The following is a 17,119-nucleotide window of genomic DNA, read 5'->3' as shown; positions in this document are numbered from 1 at the left end:
CAGTCCAAAGAGATGTAGACAGAGACACAGAAAAACAGTCCAGAGATGTAGACAGAGACACAGAGAAAACAGTCCAAAGAGATGTAGACAGAGAAAACAGTCCAAAGAGATGTAGACAGAGACACAGAGAAAACAGTCCAGAGATGTAGACAGAGACACAGAGAAAACAGTCCAAAGAGATGTAGACAGAGACACATAGAAAACAGTCCAGAGATGTAGACAGAGACACAGAGAAAACAGTCCAAAGAGATGTAGACAGAGACTCAGAGAAAACAGTCCAAAGAGATGTAGACAGAGACTCAGAGAAAACAGTCCAAAGAGATGTAGACAGAGACAAAAAACAGTCAAAGAGATGTAGACAGAGACACAGAGAAAACAGTCCAGAGATGTAGACAGAGACACAGAGAAAACAGTCCAAAGAGATGTAGACAGAGACACAGAGAAAACAGTCCAAAGAGATGTAGACAGAGACACAGAGAAAACAGTCCAAAGAGATGTAGACAGAGACACAGAGAAAACAGTCCAGAGATGTAGACAGAGACACAGAGAAAACAGTCCAAAGCAAAGAGATGTAGACAGAGACACAGAGAAAACAGTCCAAAGAGATGTAGACAGAGACACAGAGAAAACAGCCTAAAGAGATGTAGACAGAAACACAGAGAAAACAGTCCAAAGCAAAGAGATGTAGACAGAGACACAGAGAAAACAGTCCAAAGAGATGTAGACAGAGACACAGAGAAAACAGTCCAAAGAGATGTAGACAGAGACACAGAGAAAACAGCCTAAAGAGATGTAGACAGAGACACAGAGAAAACAGTCCAAAGCAAAGAGATGTAGACAGAGACACAGAGAAAACAGTCCAAAGAGATGTAGACAGAGACACAGAGAAAACAGTCCAAAGCAAAGAGATGTAGACAGAGACACAGAGAAAACAGTCCAAAGAGATGTAGACAGAGACACAGAGAAAACAGTCCAGAGATGTAGACAGAGACACAGAGAAAACAGTCCAAAGAGATGTAGACAGAGACACATAGAAAACAGTCCAGAGATGTAGACAGAGACACAGAGAAAACAGTCCAAAGAGATGTAGACAGAGACACAGAGAAAACAGTCCAAAGAGATGTAGACAGAGAAAACAGTCCAAAGAGATGTAGACAGAGACACAGAGAAAACAGTCCAAAGAGATGTAGACAGAGACACAGAGAAAACAGTCCAAAGAGATGTAGACAGAGACACAGAGAAAACAGTCCAAAGAGATGTAGACAGAGACACAGACAGTCCAGAGATGTAGACAGAGACACAGAAAAGAGATGTAGACAGAGACACAAAAACAGTCAAAGAGATGTAGACAGAGACACAGAGAAAACAGTCCAAAGAGATGTAGACAGAGACACAGAGAAAACAGTCCAAAGAGATGTAGACAGAGACACAGAGAAAACAGTCCAAAGAGATGTAGACAGAGACACAGAGAAAACAGTCAGAGATGTAGACAGAGACAAGAGAAAACAGTGTAAAGAGATGTAGACAGAGACACAGAGAAAACAGTCCAAAGAGATGTAGACAGAGACACAGAGAAAACAGCCTAAATAGATGTAGACAGAGACACAGAGAAAACAGCCTAAATAGATGTAGACAGAGACACAGAGAAAACAGTCCAAAGCAAAGAGATGTAGACAGAGACACAGAGAAAACAGTCCAAAGAGATGTAGACAGAGACACAGAGAAAACAGTCCAAAGAGATGTAGACAGAGACACAGAGAAAACAGTCCAAAGAGATGTAGACAGAGACACAGAGAAAACAGTCCAAAGAGATGTAGACAGAGACACAGAGAAAACAGTCCAAAGAGATGTAGACAGAGACACAGAGAAAACAGTCCAAAGAGATGTAGACAGAGACACAGAGAAAACAGCCTAAATAGATGTAGACAGAGACACAGTGAAAACAGCAATTGGCAACAAACGAGTGTTTGTCATTGCGCCATCAGGGTTCTGTGATAATTCATGCAGGCTCCTCCACGGGTAAACACTTTCCCATCCAAGTTCTTGTGTAAGAGTTGAGCAACAAGGACCACTTCAAACCAACTACTGTCATGACAACAAAAACAGATGGCATTTATTTATATGTGAAAGTCTGGAACAGCTACATTCTACATTCTACCTTGTGTATAGTTTACCTGTAATTTATAGAAATATACAATAATAATAATATGTAACTTTTTAGTCATGTCCCTTATTTTTTCCGTGTTATCATTTTGTCTTAGTCGACACAACGTGGGCTGTAGCAGCTGTCAGAATGATAACACAACTAACAGAGAATACTGTTGTCATCACCACTCCTCTGCCCTGTTTGATCAGCTCAACCTGATCAATTCAGAATGACTGAAATTACGTGTGAGCATCCTGTCCGGGAGGTGAGAATGTGTCTGTGATCACTGTCAACATACTGATAATACACGCTGCTAATTAAGTGACTGACCCATATTCACTCTTAAGCCCTATATTACCAAGGAATTACACTGCCATTTGTTTAAAAGGTCTTGTTTTATTTTACTCCGGACTATGTGCATTGCATTGTTTGTATGTAAGTGTTTAGTTTCCTGTAGAAATGCATCTGGACTGAGTTTATTACCTTGGTGAGCAATGCCATGAGCAATATAACCGCCATTCTAGTCTGATAAGGAAGTTAGTCATAGTGTTCGTGTTAACTAACCTCCAGACGAGCTTCAATGCCATACAACACTCCTTCCGTGGCCTCCAACTGCCTTTAAATGCTAGTAAAACTAAATGCATGCTCTTCAACCAATTGTTGCCCGCACCTGCCCACCCGACTAGCATCACTACTCTGGATGGTTCTGACTTAGAATACGTGGACAGCTACAAATACCTAGGTGTCTGGTTAGACTGTAAACTCTCCTTCCAGACTCACATTAAGCATCTCCAATCCAAAATTAAATCTAGAATCGGCTTCCTATTTCGCAACAAAACCTCCTTCACTCATGCTGCCAAACATAGTCTCGTAAAACTGACCATCCTACCGATCCTTTTCTTTGGCGATGTCATTTACAAAATAGCCTCCAACACTCTACTCAGCAAACTGGATGTAGTCTATCACAGTGCCATCCATTTTGTCACCAAAGCCCCATATACTAACCACCACTGCAACCTGTATGCTCTCGTTGGCTGGTCCTCGCTTCATATTCGTCGCCAAACCCACTGGCTCCAGGTCATCTATAACTCTTTGCTAGGTAAAGCCCCGCCTGATCTCAGCTCACTGGTCACCATAGCAACACCCACCCATAGCACGAGCTCCAGCAGGTATATTTCACTGGTCAGCCCCAAAGCCAACACTTAATTTGGCCGCCTTTCCTTCCAGTTCTCTGCTGCCAATGACTCAAACGAATTGCAAAAATCACTGAAGTTGGAGTCTTATATCTCCCTCACTAACTTTAAGCATCAGCTGTCAGAGCAGCGCACCGTACCTGTACACAGCCAATCTGTAAATAGCACACCCAACTACTTCATCCCCATATTGTTATTTATCCTCTTGCTCTTTTGCACCCCAGTATCTCTACTTGCACATCATCTTCTGCACATCTATCACTCCAGTGTTAATGCTAAATTGTAATTATTTAGCCTCTATGGCCTATTTATTGTCTTACCTCCATACTCTTCTACATTTGCACACACTGTATATAGATTTTTCTGTTGTGTTATTGACTGTAAGTTTGTTTATGTGTAACTCCGTGTTGTTATTTTTGTTGCACTGCTTTGCTTTATCTTGGCCAGGTCACAGTTGTAATTGATAACTTGTTCTCTACTGGCCTACCTGGTTAAATAAAGGTGAAATAAATAAATACAAATTTCAGGAAAGCTATCTACTTTAGCATTTTTAAGAGAAGCCCAATAAAAAGCACATTGCTGTTTATCTCAAATTTCTCCCTTTTTTTTGTACCCCTCATTTAGTTGTGTTCACCTTCTAGATATTTGATGCATCTAGATCTAGGCTTGACATAACTGCTGCCAAGTGCATCACAGCTCCTGCAAGATGAGGTTACTGTATATTCAGGTGGTGAGAAGCCAAGACCTTCTTTGTCTTTGTATTTCACCTCCCAGATATGTGACTTCCACAGATGGAGTGAGGTAATTGCTTGCCCTGAATGAGAAAGGTCAGGATTTACAGTGTCCTTTCAACAAGGAAGAAATTGATACACTACTGTACATGTTTTCCACCCCAAAATATACAGAGAAGTGGAGTATTATAGAAAGTTTAACCACAATCCACAGTCCAGTACATCACAGTCCAGTACATCAGTCCAGTACATCACAGTCCAGTACATCACAGTCCAGTACATCACAGTCCAGTACATCACAGTCCAGTACATCACAGTCCAGTACATCACAGTCCAGTAAATCACAGTCCAGTACATCACAGTCCAGTACATCACAGTCCAGTACATCACAGTCCAGTACATCACAGTCCAGTACATCACAGTCCAGTACATCACAGTCCAGTAAATCACAGTCCAGTACATCACAGTCCAGTACATCACAGTCCAGTACATCACAGTCCAGTACATCACAGTCCAGTAAATCACAGTCCAGTAAATCACAGTCCAGTAAATCACAGTCCAGTACATCACAGTCCAGTAAATCACAGTCCAGTAAATCACAGTCCAGTACATCACAGTCCAGTAAATCACAGTCCAGTACATCACAGACCAGTACATCACAGTCCAGTACATCACAGTCCAGTACATCACAGTCCAGTACATCACAGACCAGTAAATCACAGTCCAGTAAATCACAGTCCAGTAAATCACAGTCCAGTACATCACAGACCAGTAAATCACAGTCCAGTAAATCACAGTCCAGTAAATCACAGACCAGTAAATCACAGTCCAGTAAATCACAGTCCAGTAAATCACAGTCCAGTAAATCACAGTCCAGTACATCACAGTCCAGTACATTATATTCCAGTACATTACAGTCCAGTACATTACAGTCCAGTAAATCACAGTCCAGTAAATCACAGTCCAGTACATTACAGTCCAGTACATTACAGTCCAGTACATTACAGTCCAGTACATTACAGTCCAGTACATCACAGTCCAGTACATCACAGTCCAGTACATTACAGCCCAGGAGGTCACAGCCCAGGAGGAACGTGCTATGACCCACAGCATTGTTCAAACATTGCTTATCTTCCTTATCTCATTTGTGGGGAATATTCCTTGTCAAATCATCACAATAAACTCAACTGAAAACTTCAACAAAGATGCACTGTAGACCAGGGGTCTCCTCTCCAGCTCCAAAGGTCCTGGACAGCTTCACAGAGTGTGCAGGCTTTCATTCCATGATTGGTTAATGTTTTAAATCAGGTGTGTTAGTGTTGTAGACTGTCTTTGGGTGTTATAAACCATGAATAATCCTACATGTATGAATAAAAACAGCCAGCTCTCACAAATAGAATTATAGTTCATATTTTGTTCTGTTTCAGCAGGCTAGCCATATTTATTCATTAACATAACGTTACTCACTGTAGCATCCAATCTCTTCTCTTCTTTCACCTCCTCTTCCTTCTCCTCCCCCTCCACCCCCTCTTCTTCCTTCTCCTCCTCCACCCCCTCCTCCACTTCCTTCTCCACCCCCTCCTCTTCCTTCTCCTTCACCTCCTCCATCCAGGTGGTACCCAGCGACTACCCAGGGCCATCGGGGTAGCCCTGGCTAAGGAGCTGATCTTTGCGGCGCGGGCGATTGACGGAACGGAGGCGAAGAGACTGGGCCTGGTCAGCCATGCCGTGGAGCAGAACAAGAGCGGAGATGCCGCCTACCTCAGAGCACTGGACCTGGCCCGCGAGTTCAACCCAAATGTGAGTATATGATAAAGCATGTACGTACAGTGCATTCAGAAAGTATTCAAACCCTGTGACATTTTCCACATTTCGTTAACTTACAGCCTTATTCTAAAATTGATTTAAAAAATGTTTTTCTTCCTCATCAATCTACACACAATACACCATAATGACAGCACAATACCCCATAAGGACATCACAATACACCATAATGACAAAGCAAAAAACAGGTTTTTAGAAATGTTTGCAAATGTATTAAAAATACTACATTTAAATATCACATTTACATAAGTATTCAGACCCTTTACTCAGTACTTTGTTGAAGCAGCTTTAGCTTCTTGGGTATGACACTACAAGCTTGGCACACCTGTATTTGGGGAGTTTCTCCCATTCTTCTCTGCAGATCCTCTCAAGCTCTGTCAGGTTGGATGGGGAGCGTCGCTGCACAGCTATTTTCAGGTCTCTCCAGAGATGTTCGATCGGGTTCAAGTCCAGCCTCTGCCTGGGCCACTCAAGGACATTCAGAGACCTGTCCCGAAGCCACTACTACGTAGTCTTGGCTGTGTACTTAGGGTTGTTGTCCTGTTGGAAGGTGAACCTTCACCCCAGTAAAAGGTCCTGAGTGCTCCGGATTAGGTTTTCATCAAGGATCTCTCTGTACTTTGCTCCGTTCATCTTTCCCTCGATCCTGACAAGTCTCACAGTCTCTGGCGCTGAAAACATCCCCACAGAATGATGCTGCCACCACCATGCTTCACTGTAGGGTTTCCTCCAGACGTGACGCTTGGCATTCAGGCCATAGAGTTCAATCTTGGTTTCATCAGACCAGAGAATCTTGTATCTCATGTTCTAAGAGTCCTTTAGGTGCCTTTTGGCAACCTCCAAGCGGGCTGTCATGTGCCTTTTACTGAGGACTGGCTTCTGTCTGGCCACTGTACCCTAAAGGCCTGATTGGTGGAGTGCTGCAAAGATGGTTGTCTTCTGGAAGGTTCTGGAGCTCTGTCAGAGTGACCATCGGGTTCTTGGTCACCTCCCTTACCGAGGCTCTTCTCCCCCGATTGCTCCCCCGGTCGGCCAGCTCTAGGAAGTGTTTTGGTGTTTCCAAACTTCTTCCATTTAATAAGAATTATAAAGGCAACTGTGTTCTTGGGGACCTTCTATGCTGCAGAAATGGTTGGTACCCTTCCCCAGATCTGTGGCTCGACACAATCCTGTCTCGGAGCTCTACGGACAATTCCTTCAACCTCATGGCTTGCTTTTTGCTCTGACATGCACTGTCAACTGTGGGACCTTATATAGACAGTTGTGTGGCTTTCCAAATCATGTTCAATCAATTGAATTTACACAGGTGGACTCCAATCAAGTTGTAGAAACATCTCAAGGATGATCAATCGAAACAGGATGCACCTAAGCTCAATTTTGAGTCTCATAGCAAAGGGTCTGAATACTTATGTAAATAATGTATCAGTTTTTTATTTTGTATAAATTTCTACAAAAAAATGTAAACCTGTTATCACTAGGTCATTATGGGGTACTGTGTGTAGATTGGTGAGGGGGGAAAGTATTTGATCCATTTTAGAATAAGGCTGTAACGTAACAAAATGTGGGAAAAATCAAGGGGTCTGAATACTTGATGAATGCTCTGTACATTGTACACTGTACAAACCACAGTAATACCACCTTTAAGCAGGGATGTTATTACACATTGGCTGTGTCTGAAATCGTGTCCCCTTACTTGATTATCAGCTAGGTCTAAAAATTGAATTTTCTTCCTCAATTTGTGCAGCGAATTCATACTAGATTAAAAAACTGAAATTACTTTTATATCCTGGCATTTAAAGTGTACTAAATGTTTGGAAATTTCACATAATATAAAACGTTTTATTTTTGCATACCCAATTAGCGTACTCTTTAGATGCAAGTATGGGTGTTCCGACATGGCCGTTGACTCTGTGGTTTCCCTGAAATCAAACCTGTTCTCAGATTCTCAGAATAGGCTGCTACACTGAATGATTTGGAGTGTAGCCTACAGTCGTGATGTATCAACTTCTTAGAAATAACACCTGAGCGAATGCAGATGTTGTACCTTTTATGTACGGATTAGATTTCTAGTGACCTGCAACATTATACCGGGGAACCACCTGTTATATAGACTCAGGGTAGACACAACAACCATTGTTATCTTGTTACGGCTGAAATCCCGTTAACGGGACGATTTGACAACAGCCAGTGAAAGTGCATGTTGCCAAATTCAAACAACAGAAATCTCATAATTAAAATTCCTCAAACATACAAGTATTACACACTGTTTTAAAGACAAACTTGTTGTTAATCCCACCACAGTGTCCGATTTCAAAATGACTTTACGACGAAAGCATACCATGCGATTATGTTAGGTCAACGCCTAGTCACAAAAAACACAGCCATTTTCCCAGCCAAAGAGAGGAGTCACAAAAAGCAGAAATAGAGATAAAATTAATCACTAACCTTTTATGATCTTCATCAGATGGCACTCATAGGACTTCATGTTACACAATACATGTATGTTTTGTTCGAAAAAGTTCATATTTATATCAAAAAATCTCAGTTTACATTGGGGCGTTACGTTCAGTAATGTTTTGCTTCCAAAACATCTGGTGATTTTGCAGAGAGCCACATCAATTTACAGAAATACTCATCATAAACATTGATGAAAGATGCAAGTGTTATGCATATAATTAAAGATATACTTCTCCTTAATGCAACCGCTGTGTCAGATTTCAAAAAAGCTTTACGGCAAAAGTACACCATGCAATAATCTGAGTACAGCGCTCAGCCACGAAAACAAGCCATGTTGTGGAGTCAACAGAAGTCAGAAATAGCATTATAAATATTCACTTACCTTTGATGATCTTCATCGGAATGCACTCCCAGGAATCCCAGTTCCACAAAAAATGTTTGTTTTGTTCCATAAAGTCCATCATTTATGTCCAAATACCTCCTTTTTGTTTGCGCGTTTAGTCCAGTAATCCAAAATGCACAAGGCGCGAGCACTAGGTCCAGACGAAAAGTCTAAAAAGTTCTATTACAGTTCGTAGAAACATGTCAAACGATGTATAGAGTCAATCTTTAGATGTTTTTATCATAAATCTTCAATAATGTTTCAACCAGACAATTCCTTTGTCTGTAGAAATGAAAAGGAGCGGAGCTCTTACTCACGGCCACGCGCGTGACTAAACTAATGGCTTTCTTCCAGACCCCTGATTCAAATAGCTCTTATTCGCTCCCCTTCATAGTAGAAGCCTGAAACAACGTTCTAAAGACCAAATTCACACTGTATATTGGATAGGCAATCACTTGAAAAACTACTACTACTACTATTTTTCTCAGGTTTTTACCTACCATTTGAGCTCTGTTATACTCACAGACATCATTCAGACAGTTTTAGAAACTTCAGAGTGTTTTCTATCCAAATCTACTAATAATATGCATATCTTAGCTTCTGGGCCTGAGTAGCAGGCAGTTTACTCTGGGCTTGCTTTTCATCCGAACGTGGAAATAGCGCCTCCCAGCCATAAGAAGTTATTTACATGTACTTTGACCCTAAACAAACTATTGTTTTGCTTTGATCTCTTCAGGGTCCCATTGCAATTAGGATGGCAAAGTTGGCAATCAACCAGGGCATAGAGGTAAGACTCATATATACCGGTACTTTTTCCATCTCTGTAATAAGTGATCAAATGTCCCCAAATTCAGTTTTCAGTCAACATACTGGTCTAAAGTACAGTATTTTATCATTTGACCAAATCTGTTCATATGTTTATTATTGAATGGTTAAAGCACAGTTTAAGTCATGTTGATGTTCTAAGCAGACCTGGGTTCAAATCATATTTGAGATTGACCCCTTAGGAATGACCTTTTAAGGATGACCTCTTGTGTCTAGCAATAGTATTTGGGAATGACCTCAGGTCTAAGTAATAGTATTTGGGAATGACCTCAGGTCTAAGTAATAGTATTTGGGAATGATCTCCTAGGTCTAGTAATAGTATTTGGGAATGATCTCCTAGGTCTAGTAATAGTATTTGGGAATGATCTCCTAGGTCTAGTAATAGTATTTGGGTATGGCCTCCTAGGTCTAGTAATAGTATTTGGGAATGATCTCCTAGGTCTAGTAATAGTATTTGGGAATGATCTCCTAGGTCTAGTAATAGTATTTGGGAATGATCTCCTAGGTCTAGTAATAGTATTTGGGAATGATCTCCTAGGTCTAGTAATAGTATTTGGGTATGGCCTCCTAGGTCTAGTAATAGTATTTGGGCCTCTTGGGTCTTGCTGCATTTAGGGATCGGTGCCACAAAGCATGGTGGAGGATTGAAGTAAGCATCTGATTCAGTAGTCAGTGAGTGAGCTCACTTGCCAAAGGGATCCATGTCACATCTGAAGGCCGTCAGAGAAACCTGAGAGAATCTGTTGAGTGACTTCGTTATCCCAGAGGCCAACGGTCACAACTGACAAATAAACCACACTTTCTGACAGGTGCTGTGTCATTTGTAGACAGCCTGTTCTACCATGTTAATGTATCATAGGCTACACAAACTGCCAATATCCATATTGGGGCTAACTTTGACAAATGGTCAAATCACACGCAAGATCAGCCTGGTTTCATGTACATGTTATATGACTACAGGTCAACAGCTGGCCCACTTGAAAGATGCACATTTTTAAACAGAGAAATTCTTCTGTGCATTCCTTTATAAAATTGTTTAACAACGATCTCTTTAAATGTAGGTTATTTTCTAAAGGAGAGTATGGCACAGGAGATATTTCTGGTTCAGTTAAATGCCAAGGTAACCTATGAAAGTAGGTTTCTCCTCTCTCTGTGCTGTCAAGGAAAATAAATGCTGCCCCTAATTCTGTATAATTCAACCTTTAAAGTGTGAATTTGGAATGGGTCTTGGATCTAGGTAGGTTTGTTAAAGTTGGTGAACATTTTACCAATGCACAGACATATGCTCAATAAAGATATAGGATCGTAATTTGAGCCAGTTTGCTACAGCTAGAAAAGAATCCTACAGAAACAGGAAATGTTAATTATTATGTGGATTATACACTGAACAAAAATATAAACACAACTTCAAACATTTTACTGAGTTACAGTTCATAGAAGGAAATCAGTCAATTTGAATAAATTCATTAGGTCCTAATCTATGGATTTCACATAAATGGGAATACAGATATGCATCTGTTGGCCACAGATACCTTTAAAAAAAGTAGGGGCGTTGATCAAAAAAACATTCAGCACCTGGTGTGACCACCATTTGCCTCCTGCAGCGCGACATGTCTCCTTCGCATACAGTTGATCAGGCTGTTGATTGTGGCCTGTGGAATATTGTCCCACTCCTCTTCAATGGCTGTGCAAAGTTACTGGATATTTGCGGGAACTGGTACACGCTGTCGTACATGTCGATCCAGAGCATCCCAAACATGCTCAATGGGTGACATGTCTGGTGAATATACAGGCCATGGAAGAACTGGTACATTTTCAGCTTCCAGGAATTGTGTACAGATTCTTGCCACATGGGGCCATGCATTATCATGCTGAAACATGAAGTGATGGTGGCAGATGAATGGCACAACAATGGGCCTCAGGATCTCGTCATGGTATCTCTTTGCATTCAAATTGCAAGCGATAAAATGCAATTGTGTTCATTGTCCATAGCTTATGCCTGCCCATACCATAACCCCACCATGGGGCACTCTCTTCACAACATTGACATCAGCAAACCGCTCACCCACACGACACCATACACGCAGTCTACCATCTGTGCGGTACAATTGAAACCTCCATTCATCCGTGTAGAGAGCACTTCTCCAGTGTGCCAGTGGCCATCATAGATGAGCATTTGGTGATGTCGACGAGCTCGCAGATGAGTTTCCTTGACAATTTGTGCAGTAATTATTCGGTTGTGCAAACCCACAGTTTCATCAGCTGTCCGGGTGACTGGTCTGAGACGATTCCGCAGGTGAAGAAGCCGGATGTGGAGGTCCTGGGCTGGCATGGTTACACGTGGTCTGCTGTTGTGAGGCCGGTTGGACGTACTGCCAAATGATCTAATACGACGTTGGAGGCGGCTTATGGTAGAGAAATTAACATAAAATTATCTGGCAACAGCTCTGGTGGATATTCCTGCAGTCAGCATGCCAATTGCACACTCCCTCAAAACTTCTGTGGCATTGTGTTGTTTGACAAAACCGCACATTTTAGTGGCCTTTTATTGTCCCCAGCACAAGGTGCACCTGTGTAGTGATCATGCTTTTTAATCAGCTTCTTGATATGCCACACCTGTCAGGTGGATGGATTATCTTGGCAAAGGAGAAATGCTCACTAACAGGGATGTAAACAACTTTGAGAGAAATAAGCTTTTTATGCGTATGGAAAATTTCAGGGATCTTTTATTTCAGCTCATGAAACATATGACCAAGGCTTTACCATTTGCGTTTATGTTTTTGTTCAGTGTAATTAATGGACATTTTTGTAGGTGTTGATACATTTTCCATAAGGGAAAATCAAGTCTGAAATTTCAGTGGAAATTACAAACTTGAGAAGCCTTTTTAAACCTCAAATAATACACTACAAGTTTTACATTTCCATTGCAGGAATGTTCTTCTGCAACAGGTTGATCAAATTAAGACGCTACATCTGTAGTTTCGATCCTGTAGGAATGACAGGAAATGATGAAACAAGGAAACCTCATAGCTGGTCAAGAATAAAGATGGTAGAAAATAGCTATTTTATACGGTTGATATTGCTGCATATGTTTGTTATTTTCTCTAATATCTTGATATTTTTCAGGTGGATTTAAATACGGGATTAGCAATTGAAGAAGCATGCTATGCCCAGGTACGTCTAGTCATGAACAAGAACTTCAATTCCACAACCCTTCTGTTAAATAGCCCATATTCTGTTAAATAGCCCATATGCTGTAGATTTCTGACGCTTATTTTTCTGCTAGAACTATTTAAAATGTACACTTCTTTTTATATGCAGTTCACATACAATGACGCCACGATTTTGTCAATGTTAGATAGTGTCTATTGACATAGTGTACCTCTTCCACCTGCTGCATATCTGCGCTCACTTTGGACACCACTTTGAACAGTCTTCAGTTGTACATCAAACAACTCACACAGTATGACGCATAAACAACAACCGCCATCGCTCGCAGGATCACTCAAAATAGAACATATATGTTGTTGTCTTTCGTTTCCAAGGTGATTCCGACGAAAGACAGGCTGGAGGGACTGGCTGCGTTCAAGGAGAAGAGGCCTCCTCGCTTCAAGGGAGAGTAAACGCCACCCTGGGCCAATCAAGGTGGAGTAAACGTTCACCCTGGGCCAATCAAGGGAGAGTAAACGTTCACCCTGGGCCTATCAAGGTGGAGTAAACGCCACCCTGGGCCAATCAAGAGCAATCGCAAATGGCTACCTTCAGTTCTCCTCCTTTCACTGCTTCTGTCAGATTCCCATAAGACGGCAATATAGGCAGTACCATCCTCTCTATAACTGGAGTGGGGTGTCCTAACCGAGACGTGAGATGTCACATAAAAGTACTGTATCCGGACAGAGATAGAAGTTAGGGAGAGAACAACTTTACAGCTGATTTAATAACCAGAACTGCTAATCTGCATGATGACTTTATTTTTTTCAGTTTCTAATGTCATGAGTTGCCTTTCCTTGTTGTCGTGCCCAACATGTGGTCTGTCTGCTGTATGTTAACATCATCGAGTGTTTGTTCCTCAGTGATTCAGAAGATCAGAATAATTAAGAATTTGCAAATATGATGAGATGAGATTGGATCCTTAATATTACGCAGAAAAGAATAGTCCCCGAAATTCCCTATTTATTTGACGAGCGTGTGGTCGTCAGCGCATCCAATCCATTATCAGGCAGGCTAACAGCAAATCACATGATAAAAGCCATGCACTTCCCAAGTTCGCTGTGTTTTCTAATGTTTGAATGTTAGAGAAAGGATCTGTTCCTAGATCACAGAGGAAACCTTTGTAGAGCTATCACAATAAAGTTCTGTCTCAAACTCTGTCACCTGTCTATGCTTCTCGTCTCATGTTTTGTAGCCAGTTACACATGACCATACTGTAGTGTGAAAAGACCTTCTGCCAACCTTGGATCTAAACCGAGTTTCTTGACACCAAATTATTATCAATGTATTGATGTTTTATGACCTTTCACCCTAAGAGAAACTCTCTCATGAGAACAAGTCAGTAGTTTATGAAATGTACTGTTTAAATGCTTTAGGCCTTACAGCGAACATGTTTTCCATGAAAAATTATGGTATTTTTTTAAAAACCTTTTATTTAACCAGGCAAGTCAGTTAAGAACAAATTCTTATTTTCAATGACGGCCTAGGAACAGTGTGTTAACTGCCTGTTCAGGGGCAGAACGACAGATGACCTTGTAAACCAGTTACAGAGTTAAATGATTACGATAGGAGACAACTGAGAATGGATCAACAACATTGTAGTTACTCTTCAATACTAACCTAAATGACAGAGTGAACTGAAGGAAGCCTGTACAGAATAAAAAATATTCTAAAACATGCATCCTGTTTACAATAAGTTTGCAATACTACAACAAATGTCTGGAAAAAAATCACTTTTTGTCTTGAAAACAAAGCATTATGTTTTGGGCAAATCCAACACAACACATCACTGAGTACCACTTCATATTTTCAATCATGGTGTTGGCTGCATCATGTTATGGGTATGCTTGTCATCGGCAAGGTACTAGGGAGTGTTAGCCACTTTGTCTGCTTAAGGACACATAGTTTCCCTCAGAAATGTTCTATTTATATTTTATTTAACCTTTATTTAACTAGGCAAGTCAGTTAAGAACATATTCTTATTTACAATGACGGCCTACCAAAAGGCCAGGATTAAATAAACATTTAGGACAAAACACACATCACGACAAGAGAGACAACACTACATAAAGAGAGACTTAAGACAACAACATAGCATGGCATTAACACATGACAACAAAGCATGGTAGCAACACATGACAACCACATGAGAACAACACAGCATGGTAGCAACACAACATGGCAGCAGCACAAAACAGGGTACAAACATTATTGAGCACAGAAAACAGCACAAAGGGCAAGAAGGTAGAAACAACAATACATCACACAAAGCAGCCACAACTGTCAGTAAGAGTGTTCCTCCTGTTACATATCTTGCACTCATCTCATATGTATATACTGTATTCTACTATACCTTAGTCTGTGCCTCTCTGACATGGCTCATCCATATGTATATATTCTTAATTCCATTCCTTTACTTGATTTGTGTGTATTAGGTATATGTGGAATTGTTAGATATTGCTGCACTGTCGAGAAGTAGAAGCACAAGCATTTCGCTACACGATTTGATTTGAAGTACTGTTTATTAACTGAGCTGGAACTGAGCTCCAAGGGGTTATGGGGGGGGTCACCTTTTACTGCGACATTTTGGGATTGATTAGCCAACATGATGTAATGCTTATCTTAGAAACACAGAGGGAACAGGGAAATAATTTGCATTGTTTTTCCTCACGATCCAAATTCGCCACATAAAGCTAATTTCTTCCACGTAAAACTAGCCGCTTATCAAGGAAGTTAACACAGAAGTTGTAGAAACAAGATCAATCTGTACACAATCTGTTTAAAGGATTTTTATTACACTTTTTTGCTCTTGTTTCAGCAGTTTGTGTACATAGTTTTGTCTTTGACTTAACAATCATAAAAAAAGGTTTTAAAGTAGTGATGGGAAGGGTTCGTCGGAAATATTAAGCAAACATGCCCCATTACGGGGCGGCAGGTAGCCTGGTGGTTAGTGTTGGGCCAGTAAAAGAAAGGTTGCTAGATCAAATACCTGAGCCGACAAGGTAAAAATCTGTCGTTCTTCCCCTGAAGAAGGCAGTTCCTATGCCGTCATTATAAATAAGAATTTGTTCTTGACTAGATTGCCTAGTTAAATATTTTATTTTACAAAAGAGCAATAAAACTTCAACAGGGTAGGAACTGTGTAGGCGTCTGAACAGGTTGGAGCCTGATAACGTCTCATGATGCAACAATAATACAGTTGAAGTCGGAAGTTTACATACACTTAGGTTGGAGTCATTAAAATTAGTTTTTCAACCACTCCACAAATGTATTGTTTTATAGTTTGGACAAGTCGGTTAGGACATTTACTTTGTGCATGACACAAGTCATTTTTCCACAGATTATTTAACTTATAATTCACTGTATCACAATTCCAGTGGGTCAGAAAGGTACCACGTTCATCTGCTAACAATGCTCTGCTAACACATGAGAATGCAGGGCATGTTTCATTTCATATCAAGTCAAGTTTCTTTGTTTGGGTCAACCGAGTGCCGCATCGGTCTAAGGCACAGAACTGAGTGCTAGCTGCGTTACTACAGATCCTGGTTCGATACCGGGCTGTGTCACAGCCGGCCACGACCAGGAGACTCATGAGGCGATGCGCAATTGACCCAGCGTCATCTGGGTTAGGGGACGGTTTGGCCGGCCCGGATGTCCTTGTCCCATCGCGCTCTAGCGACTCCTGTGGCGGGTCAGGTGCATGCACGCTGACACGGTTGCCAGTAGTACGGCGTTTCCTCCAACACATTGGTGCAGCTGGCTTCCGGGTTAAGCGAGCATTGTGTCAAAGGAGCAGTGCGGCTTGGCGGAGTTGTGTTTCGGAGGATGCACGGCTCCCGACCTTCGCCTCTCCCGAGTCCGTACAGAAGTTGTAGCGATGGGACAAGACTGTAACTACCAATTGGATACCACGAAAAGGGGTCCAAAAAAAATATCAGGTGAACCGATTCAAAGCCGTTTCATCGCAGCACATGACGTGCTGTTTTGTCTGAAACCTCTTAGAAACTCTTCTAAATGATAAGAGCCTCTATTATGGTTAGTGAGCCTGCAGGGAAAACAGTGACTGCACGGGCAAATCATGAACTTAACCCATTTCCCCCTGTCACAGTGAACAGAAACCCAGAGCATTGTTCTTATCACAAACAGAGCCTCTACCCTTATAGAACAATTCTCTCCTGACCCTTTTCCAGGTGTTGTCAACCAAACTTGAGAGACATTTCACCACTGTAGACCTCATTTCACCACTGTAGACCATTTCACCACTGTAGACCTCACCACCAGGCTACTGTCCCCCTTAGTCAGTGAGAGCACTGGCTCCCCAACTGTCCCCCTTAGTCAGTGAGAGCACTGG

General features: G+C 41.4%; 1 protein-coding gene across 1 annotated transcript in view; it reads left to right on the top strand.

Annotated features, from left to right (window-relative positions):
- Nucleotides 1–13,928, top strand: part of auh (AU RNA binding protein/enoyl-CoA hydratase) — a 49,114-nt gene extending 35,186 nt beyond the window's left edge. The window contains exons 7-10 of the mRNA XM_024381476.2: nt 5,683–5,870; nt 9,470–9,520; nt 12,685–12,732; nt 13,104–13,928. Coding sequence (XP_024237244.1) covers nt 5,683–5,870; nt 9,470–9,520; nt 12,685–12,732; nt 13,104–13,181 — 365 coding nt within the window. The 3' untranslated portion in view covers nt 13,182–13,928. The remainder of the gene's footprint in view (nt 1–5,682; nt 5,871–9,469; nt 9,521–12,684; nt 12,733–13,103) is intronic.
- The last annotated feature ends 3,191 nt before the right edge of the window (nt 13,929–17,119 follow it).

The sequence above is a fragment of the Oncorhynchus tshawytscha genome, linkage group LG20 (assembly GCF_018296145.1).
Source record: "Oncorhynchus tshawytscha isolate Ot180627B linkage group LG20, Otsh_v2.0, whole genome shotgun sequence".
NCBI classification, from domain to species: Eukaryota; Metazoa; Chordata; class Actinopteri; order Salmoniformes; family Salmonidae; genus Oncorhynchus; species Oncorhynchus tshawytscha.
Note: the sequence above shows the minus strand (reverse complement) of the source record. Positions and strands in the feature narration are given on the sequence as shown.